This window comes from Chelmon rostratus, chromosome 23 (assembly GCF_017976325.1).
Source record: "Chelmon rostratus isolate fCheRos1 chromosome 23, fCheRos1.pri, whole genome shotgun sequence".
Taxonomy (NCBI): domain Eukaryota; kingdom Metazoa; phylum Chordata; class Actinopteri; order Chaetodontiformes; family Chaetodontidae; genus Chelmon; species Chelmon rostratus.
Window position 1 is genome coordinate 3,011,855 of NC_055680.1, and position 21,679 is coordinate 3,033,533.

At 43.0% G+C, this 21,679-nt stretch overlaps 1 protein-coding gene across 5 annotated transcripts in view; it reads right to left on the bottom strand.

Annotated features, from left to right (window-relative positions):
* Nucleotides 1-307: 307 nt before the first annotated feature.
* sorcs2 (sortilin-related VPS10 domain containing receptor 2) overlaps nucleotides 308-21,679 on the bottom strand; it is a 283,675-nt gene continuing 262,303 nt past the window's right edge. The window contains exons 14-29 of one of the 5 annotated variants that reach the window (XM_041964685.1): nucleotides 18,238-18,345; nucleotides 13,207-13,327; nucleotides 12,998-13,131; nucleotides 12,454-12,573; nucleotides 12,129-12,300; nucleotides 11,851-12,037; nucleotides 10,288-10,421; nucleotides 8,911-9,034; nucleotides 7,871-7,983; nucleotides 6,985-7,107; nucleotides 6,537-6,636; nucleotides 6,380-6,427; nucleotides 5,854-5,956; nucleotides 3,811-3,959; nucleotides 2,647-2,728; nucleotides 308-2,528 (exon numbers count right to left, since the gene is read on the bottom strand). In XM_041964685.1, the coding sequence (XP_041820619.1) occupies nucleotides 2,655-2,728; nucleotides 3,811-3,959; nucleotides 5,854-5,956; nucleotides 6,380-6,427; nucleotides 6,537-6,636; nucleotides 6,985-7,107; nucleotides 7,871-7,983; nucleotides 8,911-9,034; nucleotides 10,288-10,421; nucleotides 11,851-12,037; nucleotides 12,129-12,300; nucleotides 12,454-12,573; nucleotides 12,998-13,131; nucleotides 13,207-13,327; nucleotides 18,238-18,345 (1,810 nt within the window). In that variant the 3' untranslated portion in view covers nucleotides 308-2,528; nucleotides 2,647-2,654. Of the gene's footprint in view, nucleotides 2,529-2,646; nucleotides 2,729-3,810; nucleotides 4,005-5,853; nucleotides 5,957-6,379; nucleotides 6,428-6,536; nucleotides 6,637-6,984; nucleotides 7,108-7,870; nucleotides 7,984-8,910; nucleotides 9,035-10,287; nucleotides 10,422-11,850; nucleotides 12,038-12,128; nucleotides 12,301-12,453; nucleotides 12,574-12,997; nucleotides 13,132-13,206; nucleotides 13,328-18,237; nucleotides 18,346-21,679 lie in introns of all 5 variants that reach the window. The other 4 variants (XM_041964687.1, XM_041964684.1, XM_041964688.1 and 1 more) reach the window with 4 other exon arrangements.

Sequence of the window (21,679 nt, forward strand, 5' to 3'; positions counted from 1 at the left end):
GCAAATTGTAGCAAATAATCGCATTTCCCAAATTATAAATATAGCACTGCACTCTTTAAAGTAACTATACTCTTTAAATTAAACTACATTTTGTAACAGCTCTTGAGTGATTTGGCACTATTGTTTAAAGTTGCTGTTGTCACTGTTGGACTCAGAGTGAGAGACTGTGCTGTTTCCCAAAAACACAACATACCAGTGCAGACCTGGCAGAGATTATAACTTTTTGCGAGCGCAAGTGAACAATATAAACCAAACAGACAAAAGCAACAGGCGTAAGTTATGGGAGTGATTTATTCCAGGATGCAGGTTGAGTGCACTACGCTCCCTGATGAGGACACACAATTGTTTTTAATAGCAAAATCAATAGACCAAACAAACCAGCAGAAAGAGGAAAAGAAAAACAGTGTGGTCAAAATTACATGATCGGTGCCATCGGCTGTGAAATACCTTCACTCTTATATTGGAGTATCACATTTCCCACTTCCCCCTTTGTTGAAGAGGACACTGATACAGTGATGACACATCACTAGAAAACTAAGTTGAACATGAGCAGAATATGTACAAAAGATGAATTAAGGTGTAAATCAGAACGAGCGAATGTGGTCTGTTGTTTGTATCAAATACAAGACGAACCAAGGGGTGATCTTGGTGCTAATGGTAGCATTGGTAGTCTGTAAAGGCCTTTCATCCAAAGACCTTTTGATTCAGAGTCTGCAGACCTGTTCAGCTGCTGTCCGGTACGAGTCGACAGCACTGCTTACATCATTAGTGCAATCAAACAAACAAAAAGACTTCAGCAAAAGGCATCAGAAACAATAACCAGTGTTTACACGTACTGAGAAAAATGACCAAAACTGACATGTGTATCAAAAATATCCATATACATAGTCGTCACTGTGTACTTGTATCTTTATAAGACAATGAAATTATTTCCAGTTAACAATGAAGACTGTAAAATTATCTTACTCATGAGATTACACTGAAAGTACTGAAGATGGATACATGTGAAGCAGGCAATGGCGCTGAGGAAACTGGAAACAGTGAGAAATTTTCAAATTCAGGAAACTCAGTGAAGGGCCACTCCAAAAAAAAAAGAAAAATGCTGTGTATTTTGGTAGTAGTGTAAAACACTCACACACATGTCAAAGGGAATATGTACAAAGTGGAGATTCATATTTACACATTTACATACGACAAACCAAACCTTTAAGGAGACATGATTCCACCGCGGGCTTCGCCTAATATAGGCTGATACAGTAAAATATATCAACTACACCTTCCCTCCATGACGGCGACCTTTGTCTCCAGGGGAACGAGTTCACTTTGACCTCTGACCCAGAAAGGGTAGGGAGGAGGAAGGGGGGGGGGGGGGGGGGGGGCGCACTGTTATTAGAAATAAATAAACTCGACAACAACTAATGTCACTGAGCAGATTAACGTCTGCTGTTTTAGGCACCATGGGACAGACGATGAGCTCCTACAAAGGTGGTGCTGATTTAAAACACCACGCAACAAACTCCTGTAAAAGTGGCTTCTAGACAAGAAGACGAGGATGTGAACGTGTTGGGATTTTTGTGTGTTGGCACAGGGTAATCCAAAAGACGCTGAGCTCTCCGAGTGGCTGTGAGTGGGGATTAAAGGAAGTGCAACACCGCCCCCTTGTGTTTGCATGCACACACTTGTCATATGCAAATTCACAAGGGTTTATCATATCCAACATTCCGTTGAGAGAATATTATTGCCTGTGAAGGGTGTTTGGTAACACTGGGAAATAAAGGGAATAAAACAAGAGGGGGGTTGGGGAGGGTACAAATCTATTTTTTTTAATTGGACGTCACCACCTTAATGCACTCTACCTTTAATGCTCGAAAAGCATTTTAGCACACCAGTCTTTGGCCACTAACTGCCTTCACTGGCTGCGGCCAATGGCTGCGTCGATCCCCTCTGACTGTGAATATCACTGGAAGCCGGTGCAGTAAGTCATTTTGCTTTGTGTCTACAAGTGACAGACAATGTACACACACATTTTTTTTCTCTTTTTCAAAACACAGATGAGTGAGTGTCCTTGGGGTGACACCATCAAGACCTCCATCCTCACCAGGTGTCAGTGCAATTCTCCAGGGCTGGTGTGGGAGGTGAAGAGGGGAGGGGCGCTCACAATGATGTAAAATACGTTAGGTGCCTCCCATACTCTAGCTGGAAGAGATTGAGTAGGGGGAAAAAAAGGAGGGAGGTGAAGGTGGCGTCCCTCCGCCATGCTTAACCCTCACCCCACCCCAAAGAAACAAGAAAATACAGAAAAGCTGGAGCTGAAGGGTTGAGGAGGCCATGGAGTGGAGGTGAAGTGTCTGAGGAAGAGAAGAAGGAAAAAGAGAGGAGAGAGAGGGAGGAAGGCAGAGTGGAGTCCCTGTGCTCGTTAGCCGGCTAGGCTAGGCTAGCTTGTTAGCGTTGCCATGGCAGCCATCAGCTGGTCAGGTAACTGTGTAGTTCTCTGGAGTTGATGCTCAGGACCACACCCGAATGGTTGCCTGGCAACAAGAGGGAAGAAGACACAGGACAAGCGAATAAGCAATGCTGAAAGAGTAAGAAGTCCAGATCGTGACACACTGTGGTACACTGGTGTTAGAGGTACCCTGTGGAGTTTACCGAGACATTCAGAGTTCACAGTCCGCGTCCTGGAGGCTGAACACATGAGTGGAATGCCTCTGCTCATCAGGCTTCATGTGACCTGCAATGCCGAACGTGGCCACTTTGTCAAAATTATAGAAAAAAAGAGAAAAATGGCAGATTCTCACATTTAAGAAGCTGGAACCAGCGAGGGTATTATGAAATTTGTTGCTGGTGGATTTTCTGTCCATCGACCAGCTGATGAATTGATTGACAGCTCTATGTATGTGTCATACAAAACCAGGATCCGCTTGTTGAAACAATACTCCAGAGCACCACTTGTGGTCATAAACTCCACGGGACACCTTTAATGTTGACATGCATGCAAAATGAACAACAGTTTTACATATGGAAGCTCTTTAAATGCTGGTCACGCTCAGTGATGTAGTGGTTGATAAAAGATTCAGTTGTTGTTATAATGGAAAGCAACTCCCATAACCTTTGACTTTTCTGTCACTTCCATCATTAGCGACCATCCTTCTAATAATGCATGGGCAGACTAAGAATTTGTTTATTCTTAATAAATGAGAATAAATAAAATCTTATGACATTATGGTGATATTAATCATGGTTATTAATATCACCGCGAAGACCTCTATTAGCTTTCCACTACATCCCAGATCAAGGCCTTTCACTGCCATCATAAGCGTAGCCTTCACATCAAATCATATCATGTCATGTCACTTTCAGTATGAAAGCCATCAGTTAACAGTTAGAACTACACACATTTTAAGTACAAATAAATATATAAATCTTGTTTGATTTGTGATACCATTTTTTCCAACTTCCACCAGCTTTAACTCCATAAAGAGACATGTCTTTTCCTGTTTTGCCAAGTCCACAACAGTATGGCACGATGACATGATATGACATGTCGTCATGATATGATTTGAATGTGCTTGCAAACGCAGGTGATGAACATAAAGCACCTTGAGACCAACCTTTGAGGCAACAGTCAAGATTTGAATATTCATTTCAGAGCCAAAAGGCTTTTATTAATACCAGTGATAAGGATGAAAAAGGGGAAGTCCTCCAGTACCTTGGTGTGTGTTAGCTGCTGGTGTTAGTGGCTTGGGTTTTAGTAGCAGTGGTTAGTGGTAGTCCTTATAAGCGAACGGAAGGCGGGGCTACCTCCTGCGTTACCTAGAGTCTGTGAGTCCAGGTCGTCGTCGATGAACTCCTCGCCCTGGATGATGTGCTGGGTGTCCTCGCTGTGGTTGACGGGGCTGGTCATTTCCTGCTCCTTCTCGTTGTGCATCTGGGCGTAGACGTTGCGGCTGCCCGGCAGCTTCCTGAAAAACAGCGGGGGATAGGCATCCTCAGTCCTAAGCCAAGGACTGTGGGATTTGTTGTTTTCGTAAGATGGGGCTGTAGCTTTGCAAGTTTTAATTCAAGTGACTTTTTTGGTGGACGTTTGTGCTCGGGACGCGAGGAGGTGCTGCTGGCGTGCTACTGACGTGAAAAGACAGCATGCAGTGACACAAGATATCACAAACAGTCAATCATCAGATGTGAATTTTCATGCAAGCTAGGGCTGGGCGACGTGACGTCATACAGTGTCAGCTTCTGCTGTTCATTAACATGTAGCTATCTGTTTGCATGAGTTCACTGTGGGCATTGATGCAAATCAGTCAACGTGGCTGTTACATGCCAGTTTTAATCTATTTGAAGACAGACACTATTAAAACTCATTCAAACTTCTTTGTTATTTCACCATTCATTTTCGTCATAACAGATTTTTATGGGATTCAGCTTTGTTTCTGAACAGACATTTATTTAAAAATATTTTTTTTAATTTCACACTTCACTTTTAATGTCATGCTGTCACTGCCCTCAGCTTTCAGCCAATCACATGTCCTTTGCCTCTTATGTTGCCAAGCTCAACAACTGCTATCAGCCTTAGCTATTTAGCTCCTGTTAGCTGGAGCAATAACAATGCTAATTCTAAATCAAGTATTTTTGACAATCCCCAGAGGTTCTTCCAGCGCCACGATCATTTGTGCAAAGTTTTTGGCTCATGACCAAACTTGTTTGAAGTGAACCACAAAATGCTAGCATGCTAAAACACTAAAGTAAGATAGTGAATGTGGTTAACCATTCCTTCTAAAACTCAGCAAGTTAGCACTGTCGTGAGCATGTTAGCATGCTGACACTAGCATGGCTGCAGACTCTTAGGGCACCAGTTTAATCACACAAGCACAACAACAGGTGCAAAGCAGTGCATCTTGTGTGCACAGACTGCACAAGCCGTTTACGATCACATCAATCCGACTGTGTCAGTTTTAATTCTTCTGTGTCTTTACTGCACCATAAATGGTCACATCGCATTGTAAAATGTGATGCACTGAAAAAGCAATGTTGGAAAGGAGGCAACGAGACGCAGGATTGATGAGCTGCTGTAATCGGATGCTCTCCACATAAACAACAGTCTGATGTGTTTAAGGTGCGTGTAGTTATTCTGTTATTCAGCCTGGTGTCATTTGCAGGTGATTTAATGAAGTGAACACAGTGGACGGCCATGTTTAATGTCACTGCGCTCCGGTGCAGCACTTTTCCAATCAGAGGCTGCAGATTTATCAACATATATGTCCTGCTGCGTTGAGATGGCTGCAGGGACTTAATGAACTAAAGGAGAGGCTTTCCATACAGTATGAAGCAGCTGTTGACAGCAGACACTAGAAGAATGAGGGTGACGTTGGACACATTTCCATCAAATCTACTATCATGTTACATACTAATAAAATCCCACTTTTCGCCCAGTCCTAAAATATATTTATTAATTGTCATGCACTGGATGAGTATTTTGCGTTTTTCTGTTTCCTACCAGCTCACCGCTGATGCTTTGAAACTCAACTGTGGACTTTCAAAACACCAAGAATGAACTCAGAGTAGGTTTTTAGGCTTCAGAGGGTGGCTGTTGGGTGCTGTGACAATGTCAGTTTAACCTTTAAAGTGAATCATAGGCCAGAAAAACAAGGAAGAACAACTATGATATCCGAGACATATATCCGAGATGGACACAAATGGCAGCCAAAAAAGTGAAAATGCTGTTGTTTCCATTTTTTGTTAGACAAGCGGCTGTTTGATTTGTCTGCAGAGACTCGTCTAGAGATAACTGACAAGGCGCTGTTTGATCCCAGCCTTGTCTGTCTGTCTGTCTCAGCTCTTTAACATGACATGGCTCACCTTTTGAACTTGTAGAGGATGAAGGAGCCGGTAGCGATGATGCTGATTAGGAAAATGACGGCTAGAGCCCAAATACCCGGACTTCCTGCAGCTCCATGGTAGCCTGGGGTGATGGTAAAGACACATAAACCAATAAAATGGATGGATCACGTGTGCACAATTAGAAGATAACTTTGATTGAAAAAAATTTTGTTATAGGTCAGTCCAAAGAGTATGGTGAGAAAGAAGACCTTGAGTCAAACACTGCAGGGGCGAAGGGACAGAAGTGGCAGAAAGAAGCTCAAAACATCGAACTGAATGAAAGTTTCTTTTGAAGAAGCCACATCCCACAGAAATCAAGACCATTTGAAACTCAGTGAAGGATAATCAGGTGCATGAAAAAGCACAGCACGGCACAGACAGATTTAAACTGGATAAGATTTGGATTTGTTTGGAAATCAGGAAAGGAAAAGGCACAGGAGTCACAGAGTGCTGAAGTGAAGTGCATCAGCACAGAAAGCTGCAGGTTTATGGTTCATGAACGCACCAGTCTCTGCTGTTGTAGCTGTTGAGTCATTAGCAATTAGACCTAGCCCTTGGAAATAAATCAATAACATGCAATTATCAAAAAAAAATGTCAAAAAGTGTGGTTTAAAAAAGCAGACCATATTGAACGCAACGCAAATAGCATTTAAATACAGTACCTGCGTTTGGGTCAGCAAGCATCACCAGCACTTGCAGACCTCCTCGCACCACAAAGCTGACATTGTTGTCATTGAAGGCCTGCATGATGGCTGGAATACGCTGAGGATAAGAAAATACTACATTAAGGAAAATACCTGCTGTTTGAAATGAAACTATTTTCAGTTGCTGTAACCTGAAATGCTGCTTTTTAACTGAGCTTCAGTGATGTAACCTTGTGCAATGTGAGTTTAAGTGCTTTAGCTTTGTTTAGTCCAGCAGCAGCGACGACACACTGAAAGCGAACTTTAGCTCTATTCCTGGAACTGTCACCTGCTTCAGCCCGCTGGAGTTTGCAGACGTTGAAAAATGTTTTAGAAACTGAGACGAAAATCAAGAAACCTGTGAATTTGTGTCTGTTCATAGTCCAGAATGCGGGTACTGGATATGGTTTTCCATGCACGCGTGTACCTTATCAACAAACATGCTCCTCTTGGCTGGCTTGCTGTCCAGTGGGAGGACATACAGGTCGGCAGTGGTGGGGAGGCCTGGCTTCACCACCGTAACCAGGGACTCCTGAGGGACACCTGTGATCTGAGGGCAGATGGTTAAAGGTCAGTCAAATCTTAAAGCTGCACTAATCAATACGTTAACAATGGATCCAATGACTTTGTCAGTCAGTCATGTTTTGGTTGGATTTCCATGAAATTTTGCACAGATATTTCTGTTCCCCTCAGGATGTGCTATCATGATATTCATGATCCCTTAATTTTTTCAATATTCTGTCCAATACTTTATTTAAGACCAAACACCTGCAACCCTATCCTTTCTGAAAGGTGTTTGTCATATAATAAGAGAGCTAATAAGCTGTAAAACTCACCAACCATTTGGCCATTTGTGGACATTAATCTGCCAGTGGCTCCTTTGAAATTGATGCAAATGAGGGAAAATTGGATAAACATTCACCAGAATGTAGGAAATGAAGTGTATGGCACTCAAAATGTCATGTGGGAGGACCCGCAGGCCCCGGGCTTGATCTGTGTCCCCCGATCATGTGACCACTGGCAAGGCGTCCCTTGTTTTTCCACACTGAAGGTGGCGACCTTACAATGTTAGTATGGTAGCACGCAGACGTTAGCATTTAGCTCAAAGCACTGCTGTGTCTGAGTACGCAGCCTCAGAGAGACACTCGCATGTCTGTAGTCTTGAGAAATGTCCTTCCTACTTTAACTTATGTCCTAATTATTCCTTTTATGTGTCATCATTTGAGGCCAACTGTCCATTAGGCTGAAGCCTGTGCTGAAATCATCATCCATTTTTATAGTGTGCTCGTAGTCATTTCATTTAAAAGTCCTACCTTAGCGAGTATTTTGGTGACCACCTGGCCAATGTCTTCTCTCCACTCTGGGATGTTTGGGTTGAATCGGTCCAGGTTGGCACTGAAGCTCAGAGGGACGACCTGGAAGTTATCTGGGACCAGAGGAACGGGGGAATAGTGAGCAGTCACCGCAGCCATGATCCAAAACTCAAAATGAATCAGTGCAGCAACATTAAATAAGCCGCAGATATTGCATAGCGAGTGCTGAAGAGCTAACAGCAAAACTGCTAAAAAGGCATAAAAAGATAAAAGCAGCTACTACAAAGAAAATATCTCACTTTAACTGAAGTGGATCTCAGTAATAATTGAAACATAACTCATAGACACAGCTGCCGCAGCTCTCTCAAGAAACAAAAGCTAATAAATAAAACATCTGCTCAAAAAAAGAAACCTGACATAATTCATCATGTGACACACTTACCACCAACAGCAGATATGAGATCATGCAATATTTTAAGGCAACGGTGGAAAAATCAGTCAGGCAGAAGGTTTGTGTCTAAATGAGCCGTAGACCAAGAGGGGCTGTTAAATTACTTTTGCTGTCCTAATTCTGACTTTGGGAAAGTTTCACAGATGAGTAAACTCCACCCGCTGTTGTTGAAAGCTCTGCAAGGAAGTGACATAACTGCTTTTAAGAAATTACTGTTTCCAAAGTCCAGGGGAAATTTAGGCTTTAAGAAAAGTCTGTCTCTGTTAGCTTAGTATAAACAGATGCTCCATATCAAATATGGTGTAAATTGGCCATTATGATAAAAGTTTTAGCGTACAGAACAATGTCAACTTTAGCTGTAATTGTAGCACAGCTGGGACCTTGATGAAAACCTTATTTTTTTACATTTCTAGACAGATTTCTGTAATTTAACATCTCGTCTGAAGTACGAAACACGCACATACAACCAATGTTTATGCTGAAAAAAAAGTCTGATAATGCCAAAAAAAAACAAACAAAACCAAAACCTTTCTATTCTTTCCATTGCTGTTGTTAAGGGTGAAGTTTCTTTCAAATGTCAGTGTGCTACCGTAGACTTGGACTGTCCTGGTATCCTGCACCATGGATCGGCCGTTGGAAGCCTGCACGGTGACCGAAACCTCTCCTGTCTCTGGGAAACGGGTCAGGAGGCTGTTCTGCAGAGTCAGCTTAGGCTGCAGGAGAACGGCACAACAGGTTGGCTGTTAGGTCAACTGTGCATACAGAGCGCACAGTGATGACATGATGGAACTGGGCTCAAACTGTCACGTAAAGCGGCTATAAACAATAACAATGTATCAACCGACGAGGTGAAAGAGTGTGACACTGTGGTGAATTATCACCTGAATCTGCAGCTTCCCTCGGCTTTAACGCGGGTTTGAGTGAAATTCAGCTCATTGTTGAGCTGTTTGGTTGGTACTTTTACTGTTTTGGTTACTCTCATCACTCTAATAGTGTTGATTTCTGCTGCAGCAGGACACTGTATTCTACTTGGCCAGCACCAACCAGCAGACAGACACAGTCATAGCCCTTTTTCATACACGTGAGCTGACTTGGTTTGACTTGGCACGTCAGCCCAGCAAGCAAGGATGTACATCTCCATTACAACAAGGCTACCTGACTGATGGTGTGTCTTTAACAGGCACGCTTGTGTTGAGTCGATGACCTCTAAAAGCAGGAATGCTGTTGACTATTGCACTGTGCAACGCTGTCATCATAGATTTTCAGGCTGTCGTTATGAATTTGCTCAGTATCTACTGCTTGCTGCTTAAAAAATGGAGACAGGATGAATAAAACTGGAGAAGAATCTGCTATGTTTGGCAATAGCTGTGGCAGCTATTTAAACACATTGCTGCATCGTCCATGAATGATGACAAAGTCCATCTGAGGTCATCGCAACATGCTCGCAAGCGGTCGACCCGACTCTTTGACCCGACTCTGAAGAAGGTCCATCTTGGCACAACTTGGCAAAAGCGCTTTTAGAGACTAGCTGGTGAACATAGTAGAGCTCAGCAGCTAAAGGGTCAGAAATTTGCCTCAGGAGTTGGTAAAGACCAAAAACAGAGTGAATTTGGACGCTTGCCAGGTGCCAAAAACCAGACACCCTTGCTCCATAACCACTGGATGTATAAACACATGCTAACTATTTGCTAACAAATTCCCTAAATGAACTTAAAAGGTAGCGATATGTCAGTGTTATGTTCACAACTTGTTTCTAGTGCCCCCCAGTGGAAAAAAAAACCAAACCTGCAAAAATCAATTTTTCTAACGTAGCTGCAATGGATGTTATGACAATGTGTAACAGAGAATTGTCACTATTGACCAAAAAAGCTTTAAGGGAACTTATTTCAGGTTTTTAAAGTCTAATAATTGAATATATTTTGATGCTAGTTAATGTTTTAAAATGAACTTTTATGATGTCCTTTACCTGCAGGTTGTCTCCGATCCACCAATAGAAGACGGTTAGGTTGGCCTCTGTGGGGAGAACCACAGCTGTCAGATTGACCTCATGGTTTCTCCCAGCAATGGGAACCACTTCCAAGTGCACTTCCTGTAGAGGGGCTGTAGGAGAAGAAAACATGATTTCCAAAATTACAAAGCAAAGACTTTTATTAAAACAAAGAAAGGAAGTGGGAGGTGTACGATTCGGTTGCATATGAAGTAAATATTTTATACAAGAGCAAGGGAAGTACAACATCTGAGGCTGAACCTAATATCATCTTTGTAAAATAAAGGGATGACAGCTCAGTGAGTCCCCCACAAGAGTCTTCATTATCATCTTAAACCCACATAAAGAAACCAGCTGTCTGGATTTAAAGCTGCACAAAGAACACAAAGAGCCGTCTTATCAAAGTTAAACAGATAAGAGCCTCCGATCCCCTCTGAATGAAACGCCACAGATTTGCCTTATATGATAAAATTCAAGTCTCAATCATTTCTACCTGAGAAGTAAAAAACATAAAAGGTAGCACAGAAGTGAGACTCACACCTGTCTCCTTAACAGCATGGGGGGAGTTTTTGAGAAAGCGAGACATATCACAGGTGACTGAACCGACAGCAAAAAGGATGTTTTCATCATGCTTATCTCTAAACTAAATTTAGGTCAAAGGAACAGCGGGTTGGAGCTGTAGAGCTGTTCACCTGAGACTTGAGACCTGCGAATTGATTTGAACTTGTCTGCTGTGAGACCTGACTCGAGACTGAACACTTGAAGACAAAGAGCAGAGACGATAAATAATAATAAAAAAAAAAGCAATATTATGTGTAGTTGCCTGCAAAACTGTCAGAACCAGGACGCGTAGAACTTCTCCATAACCTAATGCACACTTTCAGTTGCAGCTGCTTTTAATTAATTAGTCTGTTAGTTAGTGTTTCTGACACACAGATCATTCATTTATGTGCTAGTACCTGCTTTTAGTTGTGAAAAGAGCTCATTTACATCGTTTGATGCATGTTAATATGTTTTAATTTGTCTAATGCATCAGTTATTGTTCAGAAGATAAATTATCTTCACTACCGCAAAGCCAGTTTGGATTGATGTTAACATCCCTACCTACAACCAGGAGACTGTGCTTTATCCTCAGAGTGTGATCTAACTATTAAAACTCTTGTTGAACTTTAGCTGACTACAGCACATACATCTGTGTGTGCATCCAGCTGATCATGATTTCTCGGGCTTGGTTGTTATTGTTTTTATATTAAGTCTTAAGTATTAAGAGTCTGAAAAAAAAAAGTGTTTTAATGTGACCAACAGAGATGTGTTCAAATCATAACCAGAGACAATGATGTATACTACAATGTTACAAACAGACACAGACTCATCAAAATCGACTCAAAGACTTGAAGCATTGAACTGCTTCAGTAGATTTAAAACCAGCTCTGGTGAGAACGAAGCAGAGAATGGAGGATCACGACCTTCCAAAAGGAAAAAAACGTGCACAGTTATCTGATAAGCAGATAAAAACATTCAGTGACTGTCCGCGAGGCTGACCTGTGACCTGAATGTACATGGTGGCCTCGTCGTGCCCCGCCATGTTCTCTGCCTTCACCGTGACCTTATAAACGCCTGGATTTTCGTAGCGATGCTGGATCGGCTCATCCGTCACCGTCAGGTTCTGGTAGATGGCCCGAACCCCGTCGCCGAGGTCCACCTGGTACTTGGTGCTACTGGTGTCGCCCTGTTAGGAAGGAACGAGGACTCTGAGCAGATTCAAATAGAACAGAAGAAACAAAAGAAAGACCTGACTGGAAAGACAACATTGATCCTACCTGTTCCTGGTGGACGATGAATGTGATGTCATCACCAGGCGCCACGGCCAACATCTGCCCTTTGATGCCGACCTGCAGTCCTCGAGGGGGCAGCAGAGGGCAGTTGTGCTGTTTGGCACTCTGCTGCTTGTTCAATCCCCCTTCACACATGTTGGACGTCACCTTCCTGTACCTGAAACACAGCAGAGGACAGTGCAGGTGTAAGAGGAGGGAGGTGTCTTCAAAGGAAGAGTTCAACAAATTGGCTTATTGAGTGAGGCACGAAGATCAAATGTGTGTTAAAGACGGTGTGTTCGTGTGTGTGTGTGTGGGCACATGCACAGACCCAGTGCTGGACTCGTAGGTTTGTCCGAGATGGCAGTCTTCTGGTGGTGAATCTGGATCGTGCCAGAAGTCAGCGAAGCACCTTTTGCCCTCCACGTGGGAGCGTTCGAAACCATAGTCACTACACACAGCAATAGTAAAAATACTGAGCAGAAGCATTGGCTCAAATGTAACGTGGCACTCTATCTACAGTATTTATGTAACTAAATGTTTTTGGTGTAAGCTTGAGTGTCATGTCAAAGCATGCTGAGCTCATGCTCTAATTTTTTTTTGACCACACAATGTACAACAGATGTGCTGGTCTGAGAAAATACCTCCACTTTAGTATACATTGTGCACTGATTTAGAGTATTATATGATATACAGACACTTGCCAATCAAAAATGAGTATTTCCTATGATGATGGTGTAAATTTTGACAATAAAATGTGTACCTTAGTATTTAAATAGCACATAAAACTAGTGTCTGTTTAAGTGTGATGCCATTTATTATGTAATCTAAAGTCTGCTGAGTGTTTGCTTTGAATCTGTGGCGTCACTGCTCACCAGTTGAAGTCCTGCTCTGTGCATTGACAGGGTGCGCTGGTGAGAGCCGACGTGTAGCTTTTCCCTTTGATGCAGAACGCTGTGTCCTTCCTTTTCCTGAAAGTCCGCTCCTGGCCCATAATGCACTTCTCTCCCTGATGTTGACAGTGGAGAAGTCAGAACCTGTGCTGAAAATATGTGTGTCTGCATATTTGTGTTGCGTGCATTACCTGCAGGTCTGTGAGCTGCCAGGAGTCGTAGTCGGACTCAGTGCACTGACGGGGGAAAGACTGCCTGAAGTCCACTTTGACCAGCTCCCAGTCTGACCTATAGCTGATGTGGCCAAACACACTGCGAACACACAGCACACATACAAGATCATTTCATATGAAACTCCTCCACGTGTGCAGTGTCAAATCTAATCCGTATCAGCTGAGCTGTGATCTAAACATCACCAGTTTAAAGCCATAGAATCCAGATTTTAAGTCTTTAATTATAATACGATTCACATTAGAGCATGTTATCGTGAAAGAGATTCACTTTCACTGCTGAACAAGTAGGGCACACACTGAGTCAGAACACAGTCTCAGCAGATGGCAAAATAATCCTCAACAGATCTTTCCATCTCTACAGCTAACAAATCCTTTGACATTTTGGGAAACACACTTATTCACTTTCTTGTTGAGCGTTAGATGAGAAGATTGATTCCACCCTTGTGCCTGTGCTAAACATGGAGTTAAAGCTACAGTTGGGTAGCTTAGCTTAGCATAACGACAAAAAACAGGGGGACACAGCTAGAATTCACGTCTCACAGCATCTTTTCATTGACTTAATATGTTATCCTTTCACATTTATTCGTTTGCAATCTGTCTAAACAAACAGTGATATGCATATTTCCCACAATGTTGAAATATTCCTTTGTGGGCCAAAAAAGCTCAAACTAGCATCTCAATGATCATGCAGCTAATACAGTTGTCACATTGACATATATTTTCAGATTTGTTCATATTGTACTATAATAAGACACTATTACACAGTATTATCTGATCCATATTCAAGCTTGGGTTTAGGTTTGTTTTCTGCATATTTTCATCACTTTTTAAAGATTCCGCATGTCTGCAGATGGAGCAGCTGGTTTCCTTTGACAGTCAAGCCACGATGTGCGTTATATGATGTGGTCATTGCAAGCTCCAACACAGAGATAATCTTTACCTCAGCTGTCTTTCTGCTTCAAATGAGGATTGTAACCACGCTGGGATCATAAATAAACTCTTCTTACAATAAAATCAAACAGTGTAAAGCCTGGAAGAGTTGCCTCTTTTTCTTCCAGCACAGAGATGCAGTTCCCCCTCCTCACCACTAGATGGTGATCTTTTACAGTGTATGCAGTACAGGTAGTGCCTCCCATTGCTGAACTTTTCCCTGTGTGTCAGTCAGAGCATTCTTTGCAGCAGACTGATGTGACACAAGTCAGTGACTCCGACATATGTTGCTGTGCTGGTGGCGGCTCGCGCTCACCTCGCTGGAGTGCAAGACAAGCATGACTAATGTCGTCTTCCACCGGCGTCGTTAAGGGGAAGTGATGGATGTCTCGGCTGTGGACTCACATATGCTGTCGTTTTGCATTCTCATCCCTTTACCGCTGCTGTTTCTGTTGTCCATCTGGAGGTGTGTCTGCTGTTCTGCAGTCTGTTGGTGTCTCAGCTCTACCTTTCCGTCTGTAGTTTCTTCATCGGCTTTGTATTTGTTATGTTTGTGCTCCTTAAAGGGCGAGTCCACTCAAATTCCAAAAAGTTCTTTTTCCTCTGACCAGGGCCTGGTTGACTTGCTGGAAGGTCCCACTTTCTGTGTGTTCATGTGTCTGACTGATTGCCACATAATGAAGCCGTGCCACTGACCCCAGTAGTATCTACCCATGCAGATAGTTTTGGTTTTGTCTGCTGAGGTTTTGAAATATCTCAGATTTCTGCTGCCCCCCCCAATAAAATGGAAATAAATCACATTTTGTTTGTGGCTCTTAAAGCACTGCATCATAACAAATTAACTGAAACTTTTGTTTCAAGTTTTGGGAACAGTGCACAAGTTTCTCTGGATTATCCATAGAACTCACCACGAACTGTTTTCATTGGACCTATTTTCTGCCAGTTAAATAGTCTATAAAAATATATATATAAATAGAAATGAGATATTGGCGCTCATGCAAACAGAAAATCTGTCTCAAGTCTCAAATCTTCAGCAATTTTGTCATACTTGTCAGACATTCAGCTCGGGTCCAGACCTGAAAAACGAGTCGTCGCTTCTCTCCACTTACGAAATAAACAGAGCGGAACAGGAAGTATTTTATACCTAGAAGTACTGTGGGTGTTGATAATGATAATTCATCAGTTTGGTGAGTTTGGTGAATCTCACATGTTCTCAGCTTTCTTTCAGGGTAGACATTTACGATAAAAATGTGACATTAATCATGCATGAGGACCACTGTCTCTGGAAGGACATGTTGCTGCTGAGCATTTCAAATGTCACTTTTTATAGCGCTGCGGAGCACAGCTGACATTCATCTCACCTTTGCTGTATTTGGTGGCAGCAGAAGTTTCAGATATATCTCAAAACCTCAGCACATAAAACAAAAATAATCTATCATGGCTCGATACCACTTGGGTCGGGTGAGACTTTTTCCCAGTTCATGGGCTTCCATTGGGTATACAGTATTATGGTGTGTCACTGCTTGACTTGCAAACAGTAAAATTCTCACTTTTAGTTCCAGGATGAAGTGTAAAACTCAACTCTTTTGCTTTGTTTGTGCATTAATTCCCACAGCAGAGTTCATTTAGCTGTTGTTTCTACTTTTGAATAGCCACTCCAGAGCCATTAGAGCTCTATTAGTGGACAAACAACAACATTCATTAACAGTGGGAAATGCGTTCTTGTAGCTCCTCTCATTAAAGCTAAGCTACGAAGTAGAAAATATTACCAAGAATGTGTTTGGAAGTCATTTCCATGGGTTTTGCTGCTGAATGAGATTAGATGCAGGGCTTCCTCTGAGGAAAATGTGTTTGTTTTTCTCAGTGTGCTTGTGACAGTGCACGATGCAGCGAGCTCACAGAGTGCAAATGGTTAGTCAGCAGCAGAATAAGCTGGCACGAGGCTCTCAAACAGCAGCATGTGCAGTATAAACCCAATGAGAGTCTGTCCAGTCTCTGATATTTGACCAGCTGTCATTAGTATGAGTGGTGGACGATCTCTGCTCCCCCACCTGTCCTTGGTGCTAAGTCACTGCTCAAAGACTTCATTATGGGATGGCAGGCTGTGCCGTCAAAAATCGAATCTCAGTGGCAAGGAAATAGACCCTGGCTAATCTGTCAGACATGAGCTGCCCTCAACATCCCTCCTTGGCCGCCGACCCTATCTCGCCAGAGCCAGATGGGCAACATATATACGTGTGTGTGTGTGTGTGTGTGTGTGTGTGTGTGTGTCAACCCAGAGGGTGTGTCAGACACATGGTAGATAATGGCGAGTGAGTCTGAGTGTTCAAGTCTCTCTTCCCTGTGTGCAACTGCCTCTCTGTGTGTGTGTGTGTGCGTGTGTGTGTGCGTGTGTGCATGCGTGACCATCTCTTTGCCCTTCTCAGCAGATTACAGCTGGAAGTCGGCCTTATCTCTGGGCCTGGGCCTGGAGTCTGAGATGGTGTGACAAGTCTCACTCCAGCTAACTTACTGATGGAGAGATTGGCAAAATACGGGAAGCGAAACAGAGGGAGAGGCCGAATTTTTTAAAAGATGCAAACTATTTAAGCCTACATCAACAGTTTGGGTCGGAAGCTGCCGATGACATTTTGTGCCAATATTCAATATTATTAATTTTGACCATTTTCACGCCAGAGAATCGGCAGGGTAGAAGACCTGAAGTACAATAATGAACAGACTAATCTTAGTTTAAATTGAGGACAATAATAAGAACAGCAGTATAAGCCGACAGCCATGCTGGTGTGTAATCAGCCAGGCTGATTACACACCAGAAATCAAATTAACTTTGCTGTCCTTAGATCTGAACCACCATTGACCTGAATCTAAAGGGTTTATCTCATGAGGTGGCAATTTTAAGCCATCTGAAACTCAGCTGTTCAGGCTCAGCTCCACCTTATCAGACTCCATCAGCCTCAGCTGTACTCCTCCACAGTTTGAGTGACTGAAAGCTAAACCACGCTGAAAGAACTATCGGTCACATCATCGGTTACAGTGGCGTATTTTAGCATGTTAGCATGATCAACATGCCCTCAGTCTGTATGTTCGCATTTTTAGCATGCAACATTTAGCATGTTGTCATGCAGCATTTAAAATGAGCAAGTGTGCACACCAGCATTAATCTCAAAGTTGAGACTGACTGGAATTCAGCTTTTGTTTGTAGACTAGCCTGTCATACAATGAATTTTTGGGCAAGCAGAAAATTTGACCCATTGGTTTTGCATGATGGTAAGTCAGGGGATCACTAGCAGGCATAATAAATTGCATATATTTAATTGTTATGATATTTCCCTCTGGATTTTTAAAGGGTTTTCCTGACTGACAGACTGATTGACAATGGCAAGCGCTGTACTGATCCAAGCCTGGTGTAGCCCGACTGAGCTCAGCTGAGATGCACAAAGACAGAAGCACAAAGGGCGCAAATACAGAGCAGAACCATAAAAATATAATAGTAGAGTAGAGAAAAACAAGATAGGGCAAGGGGGGGCAGAGGGCATGCACAGGCCTCCTCTCCCATCAACCTCTGCTGTAACGGCAATCAAACCCTCTGGAGGTGAAGAGGGAGGATGGCTTTGCAAGAAATCAGGAGTGAGCCCAGCTGCTGTTAGCCCCGCGAAATAGGGCGACCCGCTCCAACAGATTGAGAGGGAATTGTTGTGATGGCACAGAAACTTGAACTCCCTTCAATGTAGTGTACGGCCATGCAGGGCTGCCTCGTCTGACCCTCTTAGACAACTCATTTCAGCCAAGTGGAGAGCGGGAAGTGTGAGGGGAGGGCAAAAGAGTTATGCTATGGGAGGTGCAGGAGATACCATGTGTTAATTTATCCATCCGCAGTTCAATATATTGTAATTTAGACTTGTAATTGAATGGAAGCTCAGACTCGGAAGAGTCTCTGTTGGGATTTAGTCTTCAGACCGTTTGCGATGGATTCAACTGACCTGATACAGACTTTCATTTTATTATTCCGGCAATCCTGAAATTGAACGTTTCGCCTGTAGAAACTGGGATTTCACTCACGTCATAACCAGAGTCTCATCTCCTGGCTCGCTCAGGAGTCCATCGACGAACACGGAGGTGCTGGTGAAGTTGTGAACAGTCCACGTCTGTCCTTCATCGATACTGAACCTGTGGAGAAGCAGGCAGTGTTCACAATTGCCAATATTCAAACAGAGGCATTGATGAAAGTCTCTCCGTATGCAGTCTTGCACTACAGGCTAATGATGCCTGGGCTAGCACATTGGTTAGCCTTATCATAAAGGCCTTTTCTCTTGTAGCGTTATTCGCATCATCATCATCAACTGGTGAAGATGCTGACTTCTTCCTTGGCGAACAGCTTTAACATACATGTCATCATATCATGTGCACATTTCAGACCCTATTAACAGGCTTCACGTTTGAAAAAGATTCAGCTGGAGACATTTTCAAGCAAAACATGGCGCTAATGTTAGCTGCTTCACATGAGCTAGCTACAGCTGATAAAATATGCAAAAAAAAAACAAAAAAAAACCCATAAATAAATGACGAGTGTGAGGCAGACAAAGCGAGCCATCTGCCCACAAGTCCTGCAGTCAACAGTGGCAGCAGTGCAGAGTAAATGTGACTGTGTGATGAGGAGGGATCAATTCTGAATCGAGCAGTGCGCGGCTCGCGCTCCCGGCTGTGTGTGGTAATGATGTGCTAACAAGGACTTCCATGTGATAGTCAGGTAAACATGCACAGTTACAAGGAAACAGAATGGATCAACAAAGCTGCTCAAGACAATGTTGCTATGGCAAAGGCCTCAGCGTGCCTCAAAAACGAGTTCGCCCAGGTGTGAAAGCAGGCAGGGTTTGAATTCTCGTTAAGCTCCTTTTACTCCTTCTTCATGCAACTTCTTTACTTTTCACATGTACATCAAGAAAGCTTCCACGAGGGCACTGTCCGATATTGTCCTCAATCATGCACAATGACTCTTATCGAGGCTGCAAACATACAGAGGATTATCGGAAACAAATTGTCGTGTGTGATGCAGCCAAGATGAGGCTATAAAAGCAGGCTTATTGCTTCAAGCGCAGTCATTCAGAACAGCTACAAACACTTCTGCTCTTATAGAAGATATAATCAGACAACACATCGGGCAGCCTGTCTTTTTGAAGCATACTGACGCTTTAAGTGGCTTTCATACTGATGATTCAGATTCCATCAAAAAAAAAACCAACTAATTAGTAATGCTCTTTTTTTTTTTATCAGTGACTACAGATGAGTTGCCCTTGAGCAAGGCACCAAACCAGCCATTTGATCCACAAGGCATGAGCCGGACAGCTACAGCCTTCTACTTGAGGATGTCCTCAGTCACCCATTCAATTATATCTCATTTTCTCCAGCTAACACCCGAGGAATTATTAGAAGTTAATGGAGCGATAACCCTATAATCAAATAGATTAGCGGGCCAAACTTATAATTATGCTCCACACCACCCACCAGCCTTTTGCTCCACTCCTCCAATGCTAGGAAGGAAACTAAAACAAGAGTTATTATACGTGGAACTGATCATAAATCATAAATGTACATAACACAATTCTGTCCAGCCGGCGCGTTGTAGAGACATCTTATTTCTCAGCCTGCTAGCCTTTCGTAATTAACTGATGTCATTGACTTCGAGTGAGCCGATGAGGCACTGGGGAACTGTATGAAATGAAGTGTGTGTACATGCACAGTCCTCACTTCAAAAACGTCTAGATGCACTACTCTTCAAGCGGCCGTGAAAACAGCATTGCTTTCATGCACACAGCCGTAGATATCCTACCCCCGCAGGGAACGTGGTGTGATTATTTCACAGTGTCAAAGGCACTGCAGAGTCAGGGAACGGGTCCGGTTTTCGGGATGTGGACAGATTTTTTGCAGTGCCGTGAGTGTGTAAATTCTGAGGACTTGACATGGTGAAGGAGCGTTTCAGGTCAAGGAGGGTTCTTCACGGAGACAAGCGCCGACTCTCCACTAAACTCCTCTCTTGTTAAAGCTTGCCATGTCCTCAATCTCTCACTGCTGTATTTCTCTGTCTCTGTCCTTCCTGCTCCTTCTTTTTTTTTACTGTCAGCTCTGTTCATTTCTGTCCGGGAGGTTAAACTAGGCCACACACACTCATTAAAAGCTCTTATCCTTAAAGAGTAGAACTCCAACTTAGATCCTGTACGAAGAAGAAAAACATCGCTGCCCTGCCTTCTGTGGGTTGAAAGGTCTCCTGAAGCTTTGACCACATCCACAGTTGCGTGTAGGTGTGGTCTGTGGCATTTGTGACCACACCCGCCACAGTGCAATGCTACTTCACTGCTGCGCCGGGTGAGGAAAGGTACCCGGGACAGCATGAGCTGAGTGAAGGAGTGGCCAAAGGTTTGAACCAAAGATAATTACTGTGCAAATAGATATACCTCTTTACACTCTGACGGCCGTCACCCACCACCTACAATGTCGTCCTCTCATCCCTTCCCAAGAGATTTAACAACTCGTCACAGCTGGCCCCATGCGACAGCCTTAATGAGTGTGGTTCACACAGCCACCGACACCCAAGTGGTTTCAATGACTGCGATAACGACCCCACAGAGGTTAAATACCTGGGACTCTCTAGAACTGAAGAAGCCCCTTGAATGAAAGGTTTCCACAACCAAATCCAGTTGCCCTTGACTCAAACCTCCTCAGAAAACCATGACCTGGATGACTGAGAATATGCAGCCTGTAGGCACCTAGGTGCATTTAATGTGGCTCTGTGTGGAAATTCATACATGTTGGGTTGAAATGGATAAGTATCCATAGTACGTTGTTCTATTTCGCTTACTCCTCTACACAGTACACTCTACAGTGCATTTTAGGACTACGTGCTGCCTTACCTGAATTAAACAGTTAACCGAGAATCCTTAGTCTTCTATGGAACTCACACATGAGACATGAATGGGTTTTTGCTTATTGTTATAGATTGTATTAAAGAGGACTTTGATGAAATTCTATTAAAATCCTTTGCAACTTGAGATTCAAGTGGTCCCCAAAGGCTGCAAGACTGTTATTGGAAAAGTCAAAAACTCCCAAATTACGTTCAGTGACAACCTTTTTTAAAGTCTACCGCCATTATTTTAGAAATGTGATCTTTCAAAAATATCTGTTCATAGCAAAGACAGTATCAATAAGATTAGGGAAATATCACAGATACAATGAAAACAAGCAAACAGTAACAATCTATAGTCTCTGGCATTTATGTCGTATCATATCATGTCATGCCATCCACCACCCAACCTCCACATGTAAACCTCTCTCCAAGCTACACCAATCGTAGGGTGCAGAATTATCTGATATGAACTTAATGACTAGGAATACAAAGATGGTGGAAAGAGCATAAAACTACTACAAGTTGGCCGCGCAAGCACAGTTATATGCCTCAAAGCTGTTTCTATTTAAGATTTGAGTCCTGGTTGATTTGCTGGTAGTAACG